Genomic DNA, 22,008 nt, shown 5'->3' on the forward strand with positions numbered 1-22,008 from the left:
CAGGAGCTGGGGGTGGGGGAAATAGGGAGAGGTTGGTAACAGGGTACAAACTTTCAGCCGTAAGTTGAATAAGGTCTGAGGAGCTAATGTCAAACGTGGCGACTATAGTTGATAACACTATTATATAATTTTGAAATTTGCTAAAAGAGTAGAAATTAAATGTTCTCACACACAAAAAAGAATACATATGTGAAGTGATGAATGTGTTAATTAACTAGATGGGGGGAATGTTACATGTATATGTATAGTAAATCATCCTGATGTACACTTTAAATAACTTACAATTTTATATGTCAATTATACTTCAATAAAGTTGAAATAAAAATAAATGAATAAAAGGTAGACAGATAAAAAGAAAAATAATGTGGTCACTTAATAGTCACTTTCAAGACGGATAAAGGATTTATTGTTAAGTGAAAGACAAAATGGCAAAACAGTGGGCATTTAGATTCCACTTTGTAAAAAAGAATAACACAAATTGATAAAATATCAGGGCTGGTTGCTGGGGAAGGGCTAAGCTAAAGGACTAAACATTGGTTCTCCCTGAGGTAGACAGAGGATTACTAGGAGCTTCCATATTATATGTTTCTAGACATATGGTCTGAATTTTCTATCATGAAATTCTATAATGAATCTATACGGTATGAATTTTCTACAATGAATATGCATCAGTTCTATAAATCCCAAAACAAAGATAATCACGTTCCTAGTTTACAACACATGCTCACATTTAATACAGTCCAATTCAGCAGCACGTACTGCACCTAATGATGGGCCCTGGGCCAGGGGGAGAGGCAGCTTCTGTGTAGGACAAGAGGAAAGGATGTGCAGGCAGGGAGACAACCTGCTGTGTACCTTGGGAAAACCACCAAACTACCCTGAACCTCACTGTCCTCTTTTTATTTTTATTTTTATTTTTTTTTGCGGTACGCGGGCCTCTCACTGCCTCTCCCGTTGCAGAGCACAGGCTCTGGACGCGCAGGCCCAGCGGCCATGGCTCACGGACCCAGCAGCTCTGTGGCATGTGGGATCTTCCCGGACCGGGGCATGAACCCGCGTCCCCTGCATTGGCAGGCGGACTCTCAATCACTGTGCCACCAGGGAAGCCCCCTCACTGTCCTCTTTTTAAAGAAAGATGTGACAGTAAATGTGAGATGAAATGAAAGGACAGACATGGACGTTCTGGGCATGTGGTCATCACTGGGTGTCATCTCACACAATCCCTGAACAGCCCCTAGGGTGGGTACCATGAGTATCTCCATTTTACAGAGGAGAAGACTGAGGTTCCTAGAGGTGGACTGAAAATCCAGATCACACTGAGAGTAGTGGGTGGAGTCAAGATGCAAATTCTGTTGAGTCCCAGGCCAGAACCCCCAGCCCAGTCCTGCCTGCCCTCCCACTGTCCATCCGCTCCCGGTTTCCAGAGAGAGGCGTCACTGTCAAGACCACGTGACAATCACCTTGTGGCTGATGTACTGTTATCTGTCTCTCTCTCCCACTGGAAGGTCAGCTCCACAAGGGGGGACTTAGTTTCATTCCCTGTTATATTCCAGGAACTAGAAGGGAGCCTGGCACAGAGCAGGTACTACATGACAATTTGTGGAGTGAATTCAGGAAAATATGCAAGAATTGCCTACTAAAGAACCAAAGAAAGCGACCCTGGGGCTCACGGAGGGGAAGGTCAGGGGGCTGAGCAGGACCCGGGCCAGGTCCCTCGCTCGCACTGAGCCCTGCGTCTCCCGAATCCAACAGCCTCAGCTCATCCCCACCCCTGTCCTCAGCCACCCAGGACCACGGGAGTGAATTAGTCCAGTCCAGGGAAGGGTCAGGACCAAAGTGAAGACGGCCCATCCAGTTCTGGCTACACTTCTGCCTGCAGTGCTCTTTGTGCCTCAGTTTCTCACTCTAGAGCATGGGCACCTGGTGCTCCAAGGAGAGGAGGCGGAGAAGGGCTCAGCAGGAACATGCAGAGGTGGTCTCTGCTGCCTCATTCCTCCCTCAGGGCTGGCTGGGCCGGCTGAGGCCCTCGGGGGTCCAGCCAGTCACACCGAGCTGGGCGGAGGGATGGGTGGTGGTGTGAGAAGCTGCCTCCGAGGAGCCACAGGGCCGGAGCTGGGAGGCACCTCATTTTTCTGACACCATCGCTGTGGACTGGACAGGAAAGCAGAGGCCCAGAGAAGGGAAGGGATGTGGCTCGGGACGTGCAGGAGTCCACGGCAGGCCCAGGAGGGACAAGAACCTGGGCGCTGCCTCCCAGATCAGGGCCTCCTCCCCTGAGCTCAGGCGGCACCAGGGACAGGCTCCGTCTGCTCCTCGAGGGCACTGGCCCCGTCACTGTGTCCTGGCCAAGGGGAGCCAAGAGTCCACAGGCGGCAATGGACAGGCAGGGCCCAGCTCTGACCGCAGCCCTGGCCCCCAACTCAGGCCCTGTCAGTCACGACACGGCTCCTAAAGCATCTGCTCAAAAGCAGAGGCCTGACCCCTGGACGGCAGGCCCAGGCCTCTGGGTCCTACAGGTGCCACTGACGGTCAGGGGCCCGGCAAGCACCAGGCCCGGCTGGCTTCTCAGGAGCTGATGAGGCCGATAGGAGAGGTGGAGCTGGAGCCAACAGGTGTGGGAGCCTCGGCGTGGGCGCTGATGCCACAGCGACTGCTGTTAGACTCCATGGTGGTTCAGGGGCCGCTGACCTTCAGGGGCCTGGAGCCGGGGCCTCCAAAGGAGGAAACAATCCTGGTAGGTTCCATCCCCCACATCAGCCTAGGTAATTACCAGTTAAAACTACTCGAACTGAAGGAGTTTTACTAGTGCGATTAGTACATGAGAATAAAGAAGGCCCTCAGACAGCTGGCTGGACTGCCCACAGGCCAGGCTTCCACTGAACAAAGATCCGCTTGTTAATCCACAGCGTCAGAGGCCTTAGATCTTCATGAAACACCCAGAGGTGGTGTGGGAAGAAACTGGGATTTGGAATCCACAGCCTGGATGATGCCATGGATGTGCTGTGTGACCCTGGGTTGGTTATTTAACCTCTCTGAGCCCATGAAATGAGGCTGGTAAAACAGCTTCCCAAGTTGCTGTATGGGTGAAATGAGTATTTATAGGACTATGGAACTTCAAATGCTAGTTTTTATTCAAAAACAGATAGAAACACCTTTGGCTGACTTCAAAAATCTGTTTCTGGGTTTCACATGTCTATAAGACATGTGGGGACATTTCCATCACATCCACACCAAGGCTGAGCGGCAGCTGGGAGGGTCTGGTATCAGCACTGACCAGGGCCAGGTTCACCCTAAAAAGGGGGCTGACTTTCTGCCCCTCCCCCTCTATCAACCTATCACACAACAACTCTGAGGAGCCCCATTTTACAAGCAGAGATCTGAGGCTCAGAGAGGGCAAGGGACTTCCCTAAGATCACAGAGCAGAAGCTGGAGGGCAACCAGCTCCTCCTGAGCTCAGGGTGCTGCTCGACTCACAGCAGCAGCTCCCACCAGGGCTGTGCACCCCTTGCCCCAGGGGATGCTGGGGGAAGAGGGACATGGGCTAGGCGGTGACTCACTCAGATGGACGGCTCCCCTGGAGGCATTCTCAGGGTGACTGCATCCACAGCTCTTCTTGGTCCTGAGCCCGGGGTCAGCTTGCCCCCAGCACGGAGCTCCAGCCTCAGTTCCACATGTGGTCGCCTCTGTCCCAAGTCCCCACCCCTGCCCTCTAACCAGGAAGGTGGCATCTAGAACCCGCCAGCCCAAGTCCTGTGCCTGGCACTGGGCTCTCCGCAGAGGTTAACGGCTGCCTCCTGCTGCTCGCTCCCCCACCTGAGCCCATCACGAGCTCTGGTTTGGGGGGGAAGGGCCTCCTTGAGGCAAATGGCTGAAGACCCACAAAACTTACTGTCACTCTGACCCCTGGGTTCCTCTGCCGAAATCCCTCTGAAAGCTCTCTCCACCTTGAAAGCCTGCCCTCCTGACACAGAAATGTCACCTCCTTGAGCTTGGCCACATAGAGGCCACATTGTCCTGAGCAAGACACTGCCTCTCTGAGCCTCACTGTCCTCATCTGGGAGATGGGGATGAATGTCATGTCGCTAACAAGGTTGCTGGGAGGGTTAAGAGCGGTGCTGTAGGTGAAGGGAGGCTGGTGACCATGTCAAGGGTCCTCTCCCTGCTCTGGGTCCCACAGCTCTCCCCGCCTGGGGCTGAGCTGTAGTCCTTGGGTCCCCAGGTCCAGCCTAGTGTCTGCCTCAGCTCAGACTCCTGCCCCTCACTGGCCACAGACAGGAGGCAAAGCAGGTGGGGGACATATGTTCATGAATGTAGATTAAAGAGAGTTTAGTAATGGAAAACTTATCTTTGAGAACTTTAAGGGTAAATGGCTCCACGATTTGGAGTATAATTTCTGCAGAGAGGAAAAGCTGGGCTTTACGTGGGAGAACAAAGAGGGTCCAAGCTGCCCATCAGGTCATTCAATGGCCTGGACACTCATTCCATGACAAGCCAAGTCCCGGGTGTGAGCCCAGGGTGACAAGACCACAGTCCCTGCCCCGCTGAGCTCAGAGTCTACTCCTTCTCCACCGTCCCACCCCGCAGCAGCACCCCACCCCAACGTGGCCCAGGGAAGAGGCTGCTGTGGACTCAGAACATCTGGGTCCTCATCTCTACTCTGGTGCTTTGATGATGTGACCAGGGTTTTCCACGCTGAACTTTGTCCCTCTCTTCAGTACTGCCCCTATCAACGTGACAGCATCACAGCCTCTGTTTACTCATCTGCCTCCCTTCCCAGGACCAGACTGTCTTCCTGGCACTGCCCGCGTCCACCCAACACTACGTGAATCTTACCATCGGGTGTGTTTGGCCGCGGGTGAATGTACGCCTCTGGGACTCACATCCCTCATCTGTCCCTGCTGGATCAGCAGCTCACCACCCCCCACCCCCCTGAGACTTCGCTGCCCTGACCCGGGCGGTTTACCCTCCCGCGGTACCTTGTCCACGACAAGGTGATTCCCCGTTCCCAGCAGGGCGCTCGCCCTGCCCGAGGTGGCGCACACGCCCCTGCAGCCCGCGCCCAGCCTCCGAGGGGCCCCTCGGCCAGCCGTCCCCCACGTGCCTTCTCGCGGGGTCGCCGCCGCCCACCCCGGGCCCGCTCTCACCCATGTTGACGAAGCTCATGACCAGGTCGGCGCGGCCCAGGCGCCGCTCGGGGGTCCCGCCGTCCTCGTCGTCGTCGCCGGCCATGGCGCGATACAGGTCCAGCATGAAGAGCGGCGCGGACGCGGGCAGCCGGGCGGCGGCGGGCGGCGCGCGGGGCCGGGGCCGCCCGGGCAGCCGGAGCACCGCCAGGATCTCGCGCTGCAGGTCGCGGCGCTCGCGCGGGCCCAGGCGCCGTTGCGGGCAGCCGGGCGAGGGGCGCGGGCCAGAGGCGCCGCCGCCGCTCAGCGCGCACAGCGCCAGGCCCAGCAGCCAGAGAGGCCCAGGGCGCGCGGCCATGGCGGGACCTGGGCGGCCTCACCGCGCGCGCATCCGCTCCCGGCCGGGCCCGGGGCTGGGGCCGCCCCGACGGCGAGCGGCGGGCCGGGCTTGGGGCCGGCGGGACGGGGCGGGCGTCGCCCGCGAACGCAGCGCGGTCCCTAGAGCGCCCGGCCCGCGGCGCCTGTCGTGGCTCCGGGTAGTCGGATGGGGCCGCACCTCGTCGGGCAAGGGCTCCTCCGGGGACCGGGGATCGTCGGCTAGTCTGTGCCGCCGCGCCAGACAGGCCGGCTGCTGCCGAGGCAGCTCAGCTCAGAGGCGGAGAGCGAGCTCCCGCCGGGCTCCGGGAGGCGCGGACCCTCAGTCTGTGCCGCGCGCCCCGGGCCGAGGTGGCCTCTCTCAGTCCAACTTGCAGCCGTCGGATCCCGCCCCCTCCGGACCCGACCAATGGGGGCACAGCGGCGGGACCAAGGCCGCGGAACAGACGCCCCAGGAAGGGGCTCCGGATGCCAGGTGTTGGCGACCTGAGATGCGACCCGCTGGTAGGTGGGTAGGTGGTCGGCGAGGAATCCCTAGCCCAGCCGTCGGGGGCCTCGAGGTCGTCCTGGGCTCCCCTCCCGCCGCTGGCCGCGCTGTCGGGCGGGCGCGGGGACTCGGCCTGGGGACCCAGGGTTAGCGGAGCGGTTCGGGGAGATCGGACCCTGCCCTCCCGCGGGGCGTGTCCTGCGGTCACCCTGCCCAGGTGGCATCCCAACTCTCGGTCCGGCCTGAGGAGTGACCCCGCAGCCCCTCCTGGTGCACGAGTGTCGCTCCAGGACCGGAAATGCCTCAGTCGGGTCTAGAGGTAGAGGGGCCCCGCGGGTGACAGGCAGGCCCGAGAGTGGGGCGCATCCCTCTGCCAGCAGCCGGGCCCGGGTTCCCAGCCACCGCAGCTCCTCGCCGGCCTCTTGGTGCCTTCTCCGCAGTCCCCTTGCGTGCGCCTTTGGGAGCTCTTTCCCGGACACCTGACGCCGGCTCCGTCACTGCTCCTGGCGCGCCCACCCGCCTGGTTTCCGCGCGCTCCCGGCTGGCGCCTCCGGCGGGCCGCCCCGGCAGCTCCAGCAGCCGCACTGCCACCACTAGGTCTGGCTGGGCGCCCTTCGGACCCCGGTGCGCGCGGGATACGCGCACCCGCTTCCCGCCTCCCGCCGGTCAAGGAGCTCTGGTGCCCTTCCTGAGCCTTTGCGCATCTGAATTGTCACGGCCCTCAGCGGCTTGCGAGAGAAGGCTCCTCACGGAAACTCCTCCATTGACTAGACCCGTTCTGCACACCCTGCTCTTCCCTAGGCGCCTTCTCACCGCATTTATTCGTTTATGGTTAAGGCGCCGCGCTGAGAGGAAGAGACACTTAGACTGAGCTCTGAAGGCCGGAAGGAATTGGTTGGGTTGAAGGAAAGGTCAGTGGGAGGAGAATGTTCCAGGCAGAGGAAATAGCTTGTGCGAAGGCCGAGACTCCAAGGAGCATAACAGTGGCAGGTGACAGTGAGCACCGTCCATGTGCCAGCCGTGTTCTGTACCATTTCTTCGTGCTCACACGTTGTCATTGGGTGGATACCTAACCGCCCCTCCCCCACCTCACTTAACAGACGAGGTGACTGAGGCACACAAGGGTTAAGGGACTTCCCTCAGGTCACACAACACTGGAGCTGGGCTGCAGCAGGTGGGCACATGCAGGTGAGCTGTTCAGTGGAGGCTGGAGAGCCTGGGGGGCAAATGGCCAGGTGAGGGGCTCTGGACAGCAGATGGTTACGGCGTCCCAACGTGGGTTCAAGATTAAACTTCAAAATAAAGGTATGATGTCCAGTAAAATTCACATTTCCCCAAGATCACTTCAAACTTAAAAAATATCAAATCTTAAATCCAATCATTTGCTGGTGACTTAAGTCCATGCCTAGTCTTCCTTCTACTCAACAGGTAAAACTCCACCAGGCTGCTGAAGCTGGATGAGAATGCCACAGATGAGCCAGTGAAAGTTCTCAAGAAAAGACCAGAGCCTGGATGCAGAGGGGACTATGGATTGGAGGGAGGGAGATTGGAGTCAGGGCCCACAGCTGGAGACAGGTACAGTAATGGGAGGGGTCGGGGGATGTTGACAATGATCCTCTAATGGAGAATCATTAGAGGAATGGAGGGCAGAGGAGAAGGCTCTTAGGAGGGCAAGTCCACAGCGCTTGGTGACTGCATGCAGAGGCAGGGGGCAGAGTCAAGGGGGTGTTCCCTTGTCAGAGCTGGTCAGGGTCTCTGAATTTCCTGCCCCCTTCAGTATCCCTGGGCATCCTTCTGCATTCCCTGAGCCCATACATCACTGGAGGTCTCAGATCTAGCCTGTAATTCTCCAGTTGTGTATCGTAAACTGCTGGCCTCCCAGCAAGACTGCAAGCAGCCCAGTGCTGGTCTGATTCATAGAAGTCATTTATCTCAATTTAGGATGAGTGAAGATGGCTGTGCTCTTTAAACAATGGCTTCACGTTCCCATAAACCAGTGGTGCTGCTCCGTGCTGTGGCCTGAGCCAGAGATGAAGCCGACCAGCTCCCTGCCCTCTAGTGGCTCCCAAGGGTCACCCCAGGGGTGACAGGTGAACATGCAGTCTTTTTGAAGGCAAAACAGAGGTTGTGCTCTGACAGAGGGGCCGGCAAATTGCCTGGATGGGCAGAGGAAGTGGGGACAGGCGATCTGTGAGTGGAATCCTGGAACTCCTCAACTGGATGGGAACTGACATGGGGAGGGTGTCTTGGAGAAAGTTCTGTCAAACAAGGGCTTCCCCAGCCACCTGGCAACTCTGTGACCTTGGGCAAGTTACTGAACCTCTCTCACGTTGTCTCTCACCTACCAGTGAGGCTCACGATTGTAGGACTGTGATGGGAATTACATGAGAATGTACACAGAGCACTTAGCACAGTGACTGGCACACAGGAAGCACTCAATACATGTTAGCTATGGTTATTCAAAGGCCCAGAACCTGCCCTCCTCTATCCTAGCAGACACCAAGTTTGCATTACTTGTTTAGCACTTGTATCACAGAACTGCAGTTTTAACCCCTTTCCTGCCATCCCTGTATTTCCCACATGGTCTTGCACACAGGTGTTCACTGAATGGAAATACACTTCCTGCAGATTGCACCACTAGCTGAGCTTTGTTGCAAAGACTGAAGGAAAACCTGAATTACTTGGTAAGAAAAACAAGTGACCACGGTCCAGACTTTGAGAAGATGGAGGTCAAGCTCCTTTCAGCATGCTTCTGCAGCCAGGAGGCCGAGAGGGGGAAGCAGATTTGGGTGGAAACGCCACCCTACAAAGTTCTGGCAGCCTGACGTTATCCAATTCCATGGAGAATACAGTAAGCGCTTCCTTCAGAATCCATCAGGCTGCACATTCCTTCTAATCTGGGTATTTGGCTTCCAACAGCTTTGGCAAACGTGTGTCCATCTTACCAAACTCCCCTATCACAAGGGGAGTACGGCCTAATGATGAAGAACACAGGTGGCTGACGTTCAACCCCTCTTATCTCTCAAGTTCCCTAGTTATTTCTTAGTCTAATTCCTGTCATCAGAATTAGTTAATATTTGGCCATTCTAAATATTATAAAGCCAACCAGGGACTGGAGGGAAGAGAACTGCCTGACTTGGACAGGGAGCCGAGGACTAGATTCAAGGTCCTCTTCTGCCATTTATTCATTAGGTGATCTCAGGCAGATGACTTTCTCACCCACTTTCCCATTCGTTTCTCCTTCTGTAAAACAAAGGAGGTAAGACTTGATGACCAATTTTGTTTCTACCTCTGAAATTCTACCACTTAACCAGAAATATCAGCATACTGTGAGAAACTGGCCCCATTCTCTCAAAACCCGGGATCTGTGATTTCTAAAACAAAAATCTTCTTACATACTGGTTATTTGTTTAATCACATAAGTGGGCCAGATAGCCCTACAGATTTACATAACAACAGTCTGATCCTTTGTTCCCTTGTTAAATAAAATTAATGAGGATAAAATATATAAGAAGAAATCTATTAATGAGCTCCATAATTTATCCATCAAGATATCTGGATCTGAATAATGCACCGAAGTACCTAAAAGAGTCATGTTACACATAAGGTAATGGTTCAGAAGTAAAGCAGGAAATACAAAATATTTGTTACTGCAAGCAATTTTAATACAAAAGTGTGTCTTGTTTTTAAACAGTTCATTGGTAGAGCTTCAGTTTCTGCCTCAATTAAAATCAATTGAGATAATCACACAGCAACGTGGTCGGAGCTGCAGAGGAACAGCAGCTAAAAACCAGGAGCCCCAGACAGCCCCTCTGCATGGTCACTTGGTCAGCTAACTGTATTACGCACAAAAGAAAAGACGGAAGAAGCAAACGGGACTTCTTAACAAGTGTGCTGGTGAACTCCTTTAAAGGACGAGCGAGTGTTTTATGTCCACGTTTTCAGAATAGGCTTGTGGAATTCATTCCTCAGTTTGTGGGAAGTTGATCGACCATTTTAAATAAATAGCAAAAAATGCAGATAAACAAATTTGTAATTCATGATGCCACCAAGGAGTCTCCCCTTGCCGACGGCCTGGGTCCCAGTGAGCACAGGAGTTATTGGTGGCTGGGCTGGATAGGAAGTTATAAACCAGAACTCTTAAAAACCCCAATGTTCTCACGTTTTCTGAACAGTTATATTTACCCCTGAATTCTAGCAGCTATTTGTCCTTTAAACACCTAGTACTGAAACAGTATTCAAAGACAGTATTGCAATGAACTCCTTTTGCTGTATCATGTGCAAACATTACCTAGATGAGGTTCCCTCTCTTCAGCTAAAATTACACAATATTAAAAACAATGGAAAAAGCAGTCAGAAGTGCCCTCCCCTCAGTTCTTGCTAATTGAGGTGTCCATGATTTACAAAAAAAGAGTTCCTTAAACACTGAAGGATTCTTATTTTTTTTTTAATATAATTTATCTTGCTGAGACAGCAAGTCAAGTTTATAAAGAAGATGCATTTAGGAATAATCCTAAAAGATAAAGCAGGTTTACAACCCTGCACCGCACAGAAACCCTACTTAGAGGCTTTTTAAAATTTTAATACACATTTGCATCTTGATCTTTTCGCTTATTTTTCTCAAATATTTCATTTCTGGGCCCCATCCATTACAGGGTTACCAGGAGGCAAATTTTATCTACATAAATATTCACATGAAAATAGTAACTTACAAAAAGAAAAAAAATAAGGCAGCTTCATAACACAATTATTCTTTTACACTTTTAACAATATAACTTCTCCCATTCAGAATAAATATACACCCAATGTGTGGAGCAGGATTCAAAGTGGACAGAGGCTTGGGGGTGCTTGTGTAGTGTTACCGCTTGGGACCCGGAGTCCTGGGGGAGGCAGTGGTGGTCTTCTTAGACATGGTGGGGATTTTGGAAGGCTTGTTTAGCCCTCTCCTCGAGCTGCCCTGGCCCCCTGCGGCACTGCTCTCTGAAGTGTCTGAACAAGCAGACTGCGTCTCTAGAAGGTCAAAGTCAGAGGCATCGCTTCCACGCCGGCTGCTGGCCCGACTCCCGGCCCGACTCCCGGCCCGACTCCCAGGGCGACTGGCTGATTTTTTAGGGTCTGGAATTTAAGAATAAAGCCACAGACTTTAATAGAGACAGCACTGGAGGGGGCGGGGGAGCTGGGGCGGGGGGAAACAAGTTACCAGAGGCCGGGGTTCTTTTTTTTTATTTTTTAAAAATTTTTATTAGAGTATAGCTGATTTACAATGTTGTGTTAACTTCTACTGTACAGCATCTCCTATTACTTATTAATTTTTTTAACATCTTTACTGGAGTATAACTGCTTTACAATGTTGTGTTAGTTTCTGCTGTATAACGAAGTGAATCAGCTATACGTGTACATATATCCCCACATCCCCTCCCTCTTGCATCTCCCTCCCACCCTCCCTAACCCACCCCTCTAGGTGGTCATAAGAGGCCAGGGTTCTGATCCTAATACCACCTGATATGCTGTGTGACCTTGGGCAAACCACAGCCTTTCTGAACCCCGGTCCTCTCACCTACACAGAAGTTGCTGAAACCCTTTCTGGCTTTGTGCTTCTACTTGAGAAGCATCCTGAGAATTAGAAACCAGCTTCTATCAGCAGCACTGTTAGCTCACACGCCCCATGGTGGAGTCGAGCAGGGCTGTCCCATGGCCTCGGCACAGAGGAGAGAGCCTGCTAGTTGCATGGGCAGACTGAGAATGGGGGCGAAGGGATGGCAAACAGAGAGCAGGAAATGGAAGCCAAATCCCTAGGCTCCCGAAAGGAACATCAACAGGTGAGCAGATGTAATCCTTCCCCGACTTCCTCAGCTCCCCGGCAGCGATAATAAATATGGCGTGTCGGAACAATTACTAGCAACCTGCCAGGTCCCATACTGGACGGGCTTCTGAGGAAGGCCCCGCTGCAGGAGGCCCTTTTCTCCTTCTACTTTCAAATACTATCATTTCTGATCAAGAACAGGTGGACTGGCTTTGGATGTGAGAGCATCTGCTCCCAGAAGGCAAGGTTCGAGCTACTTGTACTGACAGGAGAAGAAGTCAAGGTCGGCAGGATATCTGCAGGGCTGTCTTTCAGCATCACACCTCAGTGCTACTCTCATTATTTGCTCCTTGGGGAGCAGTGAAGCATTGCTGAGAGACTGCTGTTTCCAAATTCCTAGCCTGGCCACTCCCCTCACCCTCATCCTGATGCAGAAGTGCTGGGGCAGGTACTTACCTGCCCGATTAGTTTTGGCACCTGTGGAGGCTGGGGAAGAACTATTGCTAGTATCGCCAGCAAGCGATGTTCGACTCGAATGAAAAGTTGGTGTTGGTCGTTTCAACTTGCTGCCTGTTGATGGAATAATCTTAAAAAAATAAAAATAAAAAGGTCATATTTACTTGGTGTAATCTTTGGTAGAAATTCCACTTTAAAAGGTCTACTTAAGCCCTCCTTATGTCTAATCAATTGAAAAGCCAATTAAAAGTCCAGGAAAACAAAGATTTATTTTGAAAGTGTCCTAGGTCATGTATTTTGAGGATTCCCAAAATAAAGGTTTCATGTCCCAATTAAAAGTTTTAAAATGTCTTCCAATACCTTTTATCTTACCGACAAATTTCTACTAAAAAAAAAAAGATCCTCAAATGGTAAGATTATAGTAGTTATAACAAACAGAAACATGGTAAATGAGTAAAGGAAAAAAATCCAAATACTCCCAAGTATCAAAGTTTTGGGGTTAGAAATGTGACATATGAGTTCTAACCCCAAATATTTAACGTGGAGATCCAAATATTACTCCAATCTCTACTAGATAGATGCAGTAACTTCAGTCAAGTAAAGATCTATTTTCGACTGGCAGAATGCAGATTAAATTACTTGACTTGATCAAATAAGTGATTAGGAGAAGCACACATGAGTGGGGCTGTGATATCAGGAACAAGGCTCTGAACAAGGGGCCAGAAGAACTGAGCTTGGGTCTGGGCTCTTGGCTTATCTAAATTGGCATCTGTGCCTTCACTTCTCCCAGTGGAAACCAGAGAAGGGTCCTGCCTCTGAGACCTCATTCCTACCACATTCCCTCTCGTTCAGTCCACCGTTGCAACTGGCCTCCTGGCTGTTCCTCCTGTAACAGCCCAGGAAAGTTCCCTGTTTGTTGCCTGAATCTCTTGTATTAAAGCAGAAACTCCACAAAAGCAGGGACTTTGTTTTGTTCCCCGTCACACCCTTGGCACCTAATACCACGTCTGGCACAGACGAGGGGCTCAATAAAAACTTGTTGAGTGAATAAGTCATGTGTGGAAGCACTTCCTAAACTGGAGAAGAGCTGGACAGATGTACATAATCATTACTGCTGCTGATAGGAGCTCCATTTCCCATTTGAGTGTATTTTTTTTTTAAAGATTTAATTTGGAGAAAGAATATTTTAAATCTGTTTTAAGTATCACTCATGCCACAGCATGCTATTCCAATTTTTCTTTGAAATCAATTGTGTAAATTGTTTTCCAGGACTTTTAAGATGTTTATACAAAGAGAAGAGTAAAGCAACCCATTGCATGGTGTTTCTTATATCTTCAATTTATAAAGAAAGAGCAAAAGCGACAGAGAGGGATTAACATTCCAGCACAAACCCTCCTGGCCCACACAGGAGGAAGAGCACCAGTTTCAGAAGCTACTGCTGCTGGGAAGACGTGGCGCCAGAGATGCCGGGCTGGGCGTCCGCGTCAGGACACAGCCTGCAGAACACCAGTGGGTAAGGAAAGATGAAACCTCGAAATGAAATGAAACCAAAGGTAAAACCTTAAGATGAAACAAAAATGCTGATCCATCAGAATCCTATGAGAATTGGCACTTCATAATTAAAACATTAAAAATTTTAGAACTTTTGAGACTTTCATGAAACTGGAGCCATTTAAGGAGAAGAAAAGCAGGATAAGCAGGTTGAGTTGTGGGGTTTTAGTGTCAGTGGGTCCCCAGATCATGTTCTAAGCCAGATGTATTTCTGAATTGGAGTTTTAGCTTGGAGTGGGATGAATCCCAAAGCAGCAAGTCCATTCGTGGGCATTGGCTTCTTGTACCTCCTGCGTTTATTGGCTGAAGCTTTACATGACTAAAGGCAACGCTACCTTTTGCGGCACAAGAACCCAATGTTTCCCAGCAGGAGCTAGAATGCAAATTGTAGTGCTATCACACAAGCCTCTAGTCCACATTTTATTTCTGAAACACTGCTCTTCCAACAGTACTTGGGCATTTTAATGACTGTACTTGAACATGCTTCATTGCTGGCATATGTATTCAAATCAAGGCTATGTAAACCCAAGTGCCTGGGCCAAGGAATTCGAAGCTAAAACCTGAGCCTCAGAGCAGTGTTCACTGATACTGTGTGTGGCTGAAGGAGACGGCACCCACACCCGGACCACTGTGGCGATACCACCATCCCGGGGATGTGGCTCGGACGGGGGGCGGGGGCACCAGCCACTCTTCCGTCCTAAGCAAAGATAGAACACTGTTGAACATGCACCGTCGTTGAATTTCAAGTGTTCGTAACTCGTCTGTGTCAGATATGACATTTGGAGGCTCCAAGAGGCCTGATTATAAACAACATCAATCAACAAATCACCACAAATGACCATTGTTTCTCACCCTGAGCAAATACCATTCTAAAGACTGTTAGGAAGTTGTTAAACAATCCAGTCTTAGGCATCTCTTATTTATCTCCAATTTTGGTGAATCCGAGTTAGAAACCCCTGAAAAACACTGGACGAGATGAATCAGCTGTGAGAGCAAGCACCACAGAGATGGAAAAGAGCACGGACTCGTGTCAGGAAGAAGAGCTGGTCAAGTCCTCGGCATGAGCGAGGGCCTGGTCTTGACTGTGTCCTTAGCAAAGCCATACTCTACCTCGGGGCTGGGCAGCTGGAGGTCAGGATAGTGGCTGTCCCTGACAGGGGTGCCAGCTTTACTGTTTACCAACCAGGGTTTGTCATAACAGCGAGATAACTGAAGTGGAGTCTGTGAAACGGAAATCCAAAGGGAAGGACGGGAATAATTGAAAATGGAACAGAAAGGGAGCAAATTGGGAACATAAAAAAAAAATAAATAGAAGACACTAAATGTTAAAGAAATAGAAGACAAAATAAAATGCACATCAGTCCAACGGGATGAAAGGGACCAGGCAGAAAGGCAACAGCATTCTTCATCCATCACCCCTCGTAACAACAAACTTCTCTGTTAGCTCCAGCAGCACAGATAGTGCCTGGATTTCCAAGATTAGTAACTGGATGGGCTCAAACTCAAAATGGGAATATGTGGAAAGAAGCGCTTTGGACTTAACAACCCGAGTTCCTATTTAATAATGTCCTCTTCAGCCATGTTAAAGGTCCGGATCTGTGTACCACTAGGGCCTGGCCAGCCTGGTCTGCATGTCTTCAAGTGCCTCTCCTCACTGGGGTCTTTCAAAGGCTACACTGAACAATGGACATCCGCAAAGCTGGGAGCGGGGAAGGAGGTCACACTGCAGCTTGTACGTACCTTGGTGCCACTGGCTGGGGTGGCTGGAGAAGACGGCATGGACGTACAGCTGTGGTTACTCTGACTAGCACTTGAGCTGGAGCGGGTAGGGGAGGCTGCCCGGGAAGATGGTTTGGACCTTCGGCCCCGTGATCGGAAAGGGGTCATTCCCTGGGATGCCCCCTCAGGTAGGATGAATTTCTCTCTAAGTTCGATGTTAGTTCTACCTCGTGCTAAAAAGGGAATAAACACACACATACAATAACAGTTAACCTTGAAAAAAAAATATCTTTGATGGTCATACAGATGCTTGACCCCATGATAACAGTTATATAATTTACAGGTTTAGTACCATCTGTGGATTCTTTTAGAATAGGGATAAATTCATGATTTATCAGCCTTGTCATGATTCTTACCCACAGCAGACACACTAACTAATAAGCCCCTTGGGTTTGCTGTAATGAAGAAGTCTCTGTGTACAAAGCACCATCCCATGCTGTGGTCACGATCTGGCCTTGCCACTGTCCCCTGGGGTCAAGAGAAAGCAGATGAAGCAGTTCACAAACCTCTGAGGTTAAATCAAAACCCCTCTTTTCTCTCTCATAGTACATGTGTACTTTTTGCTCAACTGTCGCAGGATACACGGTAATGAAATAGTAGAGAAAAACAGATCATTGAAATTGACGTCACCTAGACTCTTCTATTTGAATTCAGTCGATAATGTTATTAAAGAAAGGGGTCCAGGAACTCAGGACAGTAAAAAGATCTGGACTGAATCATTAAGAAGTAAACATGTGGGAGGAGAGAGAGAGATCAAGACCATGCACAAAACTTGCCAGTGAGAAACCGTTAAGTCAAAAGCTGAAAGCAATGAGAAGCTGAAGGCACACCTGCAGTGGGAGAGGGACATCCAGCTGGAGAGTCTGGAAACACCACTGAAGGCCAACAGTGCTGTCCTGGGGCTTCCTGGAGCCATCAGACCAGAACCCAAAATCTGGATTCGGTCAGAAGATACCAAGTACAGCCAACACAAACATTAAATGTGAAAGACGTTATGAATTTAGAAGAAATAATTCCTCTGGAATGTGTTCTTAGATTATTCCTCACTGAAAGGTGCCATTCTGCAATCACCTTCTGTCTGCTCATTCATCCCCAAGCTGCTCACTTTTTAGGATGTACTAGATAGATCTAAACAAACAGGACTGCTGGTAAAGCCTGGGAAAAGGGAACCATTAGAAACAAAGTATTTGTCTTTCTTTCCTCTATTAGATTTTTTACTTTGGCCAGAAACTACAAGTTTAGAAAATTTCAGGTAATTGTGCCTACCCTCTCCTGCCCAACTCCACATGTCCTCAAGAAATTTGAGGAATCTTGGTAGAATCGGATTTTAAATCAGGTTGCATGAGTGTCCAAGCAGAGAGGTTCTAAATTCCTAAAGCAAATCAAAATTCTTTTCAATATACTCAGTTGACATAACATATCAAAGTATGAGGTTAAAAGGACTAACTTGCATTATCAAAACCCCTGAATTACAGTCCAGGCTCTGCCCCCAACTGGGATCCTTCCCGCTCTGGGCCTCCGTTTCCTCAGGCTCACTAGAGGTGATCAATCAGGCTCACTGATGTCCAAGAGTCCTTCTTGTCTGGACGGTCTAGGATTTTTGGTCCCTGGAATGCTAAGCTGTCTCCTCCCTTCTTAGGCTCCAACAGAACATGCCCTTCAAGGTTCATTCCTTGGCCCTCTGTTCCCTACTCTAACCAACCAGGTTACTCATCCATTTTCCAAACTCCAGCACTTTCCTCAGTGTCCAGTTCTCAAAGGGAATTTCCTTCAGCGCTAACCTGGGTACTTCAGTAAGATTCCACATCGCTAAACACTTATTTATCTTATGTTTGCTAAAGGGCCAAGCACAAGGGTGGACACACAGCAAGCACTGAGTTAACAGGGACAAATGGAAATCATTACTCAGCTGAGGACTTGGACCCCAGAAGAACTGTTTATGGCCCTAAGCCATAAAGAACTTCAGACATGTGGTTTAAACCTAGTAGAGATTTAACAGTTCACTGAGCCCACCCTCCCAGAAAACAACACAGTGACACAAGAGGAAGACTCTGAAATGGCATTGCAGATGAGGGCAATGACATCTTTAGTGTAACGATAATAACATGTTCCCCATGCACTGTACAGTTTACAGAGTGTGATCACGTGTAATACTGCACTTGACTGTTATCAGCGACCAGTCAGCATCCCCATGTCACAAAGGAACTGAAGCATTCAGAGGCTGAGGTCAAGGAACGCTGTGGCAGAACTGGGACCAGAACCAGGGTCTTCCACCTGAGCTGCCTTCTGCCCGGCCCAGCTCCTTGCATTCATCTACGCTAGCTCATCCCACTCCGCCTTCCTTCCCCACCACACTACTGTAACCACTGGCAAAGGTTACGGACAACTTCTGCCTTAGGGGGATGCTTTTAGACTGTAGAAAGGTTGAGATCTACAGAAAAGTACAAAGAATAAAAATTGCTTAATCTTAGGGGACAGCACTATTAAAACGTTGGTGTCTTTATTCCTTTGTACAACGGTGTGTGTATATATATATATATAAAAGATACAAAAATATCAGAAACATTCCTCCATGCCTGAGGAATAACTTGCATAACTTCAGCTAGCTGCAAAGTATTGTTTCATCATATCGACATAATTTATTTCACCAACCTTGTATTTTGTTCACAATTTTTAAAACACTGTACACAACGCTGTGACAAACTACTTGTAAAAAGTTTTTGTGCCCACCCATGATGACTTCCTTAGGATAAATTTCTACAAGCGGATCTGCTGGGGAGAAAGGATGCACACTTAAGGTTTTTGATACTTGTCAACTGACCTACAAAATTTTATACCAATGTACACTCTCAAAAATAATGTATGAATACATTCAATTTACTTCACCCCGGCCAATGCTCTCTGTATTAAGAGAGAGAGAGTGTGTGTACACATATGTGTCAGGTAAAAACCCTGATAATTTGACAGGTAAAAACACCTCTCTGCTGTTGTCACTTGCACTCGGGGGAGTTACTATTTTGTTCTTGAAACACTCTCCTCCCTCGGCTTCCAGGGCCCCTGCTCTGCTGCCTCTCCCCCTTCTCCCAACTACTCCATCCCACCCACTTCTTAAACGCCGATGTTCCTCTGGTTCCATCCACAGTCCTGTTCTCCCTCTTAGACTTTTGACCTGGTGATGAGTTCATGCATCTGAGACTTCAGCACCATCATACGGTCCTGCCTAACTCTCAAATACATCCCCAGCATAGACCTCTCCTGGATGCCAGAGCCTTACACCCAACTGAAGCCTGAAACCTGGTTGTTGACGTAGGTCCCTCCCTCCTGATGGCAGTTCAGTCTACTATTGATTCCACCTTCTAATGCCTCTTGAATCCCTGAGCCCTCCCTGTACCCCTTACAATTACATGGTTCATGGAGTATCTCCTCCACCCTGGACCACTGTAACAGGCTTCCAAATGGTCTCCTTGTTTCTCATCTTAACGTCATCCCTCCCTCACTCCTCATTCCCCACACTGAATTTCTAAATAAAAACCTGATCTCTCTAAACAGCTCCAAATCTTTCCATGGTCTTTCACTGCTTACAGCAGAATTTCCCAAACTGAGGTTTTTGAGGGGTTTCCTATGAAGAGGAGTTTCGTAAACACTGGATTCTACATTTCTCTCCCTAATGCAATCAATCAGCATTTTATAAGCTCTGAGAAGTCCTGCAGCAAAGAAACCTGTTTCGTTTTAACTCAGTGTTTTCCAAACGCATGTGACCATGATTTTTTCGGTTTTTTGAAGATCACATTTTGGGGTCCAGACCCCAAAGACAGCCATTTCAAGTTCAGTTTTTCAACCACCAGAGAGACCACCATTCTCTAAGAGACTGACCACCGATATTGGCTGGAACAGGCTTGTTAGTTAAAATTCAGTTCTATTGTTTAATGGGTAGAGTTTCGGTATAACAAGATGAAGAGTTTTGTGGATGGGTGATTGTGATGGTAGCACAGCAGTGTGAATGTACGTAATGCTACTGACCTGTACACTTAAAAATGGTTAGGACGGTAAGTTTTTATGTTATGTGTATTTTACCATAATAATAAAAAAAATCAGTTCTAAGCCAAATTGTGTCTTTTAAATCTTCATAAAGTTTTTCTAGATTTTCAGTAAAATTTGGGGAATTAATCTGTCTAATGCTCAGAAACATTCCCGGAACCCTCGGGTAAATGTGCGCCGATTCCCTAGGCAGGGGCGTTGTTTTACCTCCATCCAAACATCATGATTTCCTTTGCCATGGCTCAGTTCAGAAAGTGGAATCTCCAATTCTGGCAGTACCAGGAACCTACCTAGTTGAATACTTTTACCTTTTACACTTGGCTAAAGCAACGTGCAGTCTGAGACAACTTTCATCTTCTTAAACAACTGTGTAAAGGCAGATAACACGATTGTGCAACACTGGTATTATAACCCCGTCATACATTTGGTACTGTCCTCAGAATAACATTCTCTATGGTGCAGAGAGCCAAGGAAATGCAACCCAAATGAATAAAAAAAAATCCACCCCAAGTGGTGCTTCTGTAAGCCACAGTAATCCTCACAGAACCCTAGGTAGCTTCAAGGAACTTTCCTCTTTGTGATGTTCATGCCCTTCTAAGTCATGTATTACATCCATCTGGGCCTTTAAGTGTTCCCCTCGTAGCACAATTTTTTATTTGCTTAGATGTAGCTCATCCTGTCCCTCACTAGTATTATGAGGGATTATGATATCTAAGGAGTATGATATCTAAGACTGCTGGGAGTTCTTGACCCTGTAGTCAATGGAATTGGGATGAGGGCATTCCTGGAAAGGCATAGGGGAAAGCCTTACCTTGTTTGCTCCAAGGGATGCTGAAAAGGCTACTATGTTCCATAGAAAATAGCTCCTAGATGGCCCTCCCAAATCTCCTTGGGGTTCCAATGTCTAGCTAACAAGATAAGGAAAAAGCAAGCAGTGTTCTCCTTGGCCAGCAGCACAATGTTATCGTAAAGAGAGCAAGTACAGCAGGCAGCAAACAGGCAGTCAAAGATTCCAAAATGTCACATGCAGTATCTCTTTTGTTTAGTTCAATCACACACAGCATGAAAAATAAAACCTTATTAATAGACTTGGAAAGGAATAATGTTGTTTTACTGAGTTAAGGTTAAAAAGATATATATATATATATATATATATATATAGCTCCTCATTTAAAACAATCAGAGGGTACTTTTATATCAAAGAAATTGGTTTGCAATATAATTAAGTTCTAAAACTAATTTAAACCCGCTCTAGTTTTTATCAGAATAGGTGTTTTTAAGACTAACTACTTTATAAAAAGGAAATCCTAATGAAAATTATTACTCTATTATTACTCTGGTTTATTGGAGTAAATGCAGAATGAGTTAAGAGGAACTAATTCATGAGCGTATCTGAATTCATGTGAGAACCTTTAGCTTCAAATGCTTCAGATTCTGACTATAAATCACTTCCAAAGAAGTGACATAACAGTATTGTAAACATTTCTGCTCAGCTTATAAGTAAGCCTTACTAACTTAATTACGTAGTTGGAACCAGTAAAACACATGTAAAAAAGGGTGGTGGTGGGTATGTTAGCATCTGAGACACAGCATGGAGGTCAGGAGCCAGACGGTGTTGGATGTGAATCCTGTCTCCGCCATTAGCTGCCTCTCCTCGGGCAAGTTATGTACCTTTCCTATGCTTCAATTTCCTATTCTATAAAATGGAGATAATAATAGTAGCTACACCTCCTAGAGGTATAAATATGTTATTATTATTTGTAAGGTCTTATAATAAACAGTGTGTGGTACATAAAGCTATAAGTATTTGTTAAATGAACAGAAACTCAGAACAAATTCCACGGGTACTGTCTCAACAGGCATATTTTGTTTTGTCAACTTATAATAGTTAGAAAAGCTATGGTTTGGCTATTTCAAAGCATTCATAAAGGCAGCAGATACCACAGAGCCAAGAGATGCTACAGTTTAAAAAGCAAAGCCATTCTCAACGGGCTGGGATGTGGGTAAGAGGGACAAAGCTTAAAAGCCAACCTATGGGAGACTGACTGGAAATCGAAGAGCTGGAATCAGAGCGCTTTATTTTACTCCCAGGATGGTGAACTAGAATAAAAAATATATAAACACAAAGAAACAGAGCAGGAAACGCAGAAACTGGTCAAGAAAGACAAACTGGCAGACAGTGGGGGAGCCTCCTGTGTACCCACATGCAGCTTGGCTAACAGGAGAAAGGAAAGGAACAGTTGAACGGGATGTAGCAACTGGAATCTGATCATCCCCTGCTTGCTGCGGCCCTCACACGCCTCTAGCTGCAGATGCCATCACTCACATTGAGTTGACTGTTAGCTTTGGCCTTTGGGCCAAAAGAGTAGACCATTCTCTTTGGCCTTTGGGCCTTT

General features: G+C 48.6%; 2 protein-coding genes across 3 annotated transcripts in view; both read right to left on the reverse strand.

Moving 5' to 3' along the window:
- Nucleotides 1-5,481, reverse strand: part of LOC113621774 (bone morphogenetic protein 8B) — a 40,547-nt gene extending 35,066 nt beyond the window's left edge. Inside the window, exon 1 of the mRNA XM_027109004.1 lies at nt 5,145-5,481. Coding sequence (XP_026964805.1) covers nt 5,145-5,481 — 337 coding nt within the window. The remainder of the gene's footprint in view (nt 1-5,144) is intronic.
- Nucleotides 5,482-9,628: 4,147 nt separating this feature from the next.
- Nucleotides 9,629-22,008, reverse strand: part of LOC113621777 (microtubule-actin cross-linking factor 1-like) — a 30,083-nt gene continuing 17,703 nt past the window's right edge. For both annotated transcript variants that reach the window (XM_027109013.1, XM_027109012.1), the window contains exons 13-16: nt 15,536-15,747; nt 14,906-15,016; nt 12,245-12,374; nt 9,629-11,100 (exon numbers count right to left, since the gene is read on the reverse strand). In XM_027109013.1, coding sequence (XP_026964814.1) covers nt 10,844-11,100; nt 12,245-12,374; nt 14,906-15,016; nt 15,536-15,747 — 710 coding nt within the window. In that variant the 3' untranslated portion in view covers nt 9,629-10,843. The remainder of the gene's footprint in view (nt 11,101-12,244; nt 12,375-14,905; nt 15,017-15,535; nt 15,748-22,008) is intronic.

The sequence above is a fragment of the Aethalodelphis obliquidens genome, unplaced genomic scaffold (genome assembly GCF_003676395.1).
Source record: "Aethalodelphis obliquidens isolate GAN/ISIS:26980383/991018 unplaced genomic scaffold, ASM367639v1 scaffold9, whole genome shotgun sequence".
NCBI classification, from domain to species: Eukaryota; Metazoa; Chordata; class Mammalia; order Artiodactyla; family Delphinidae; genus Aethalodelphis; species Aethalodelphis obliquidens.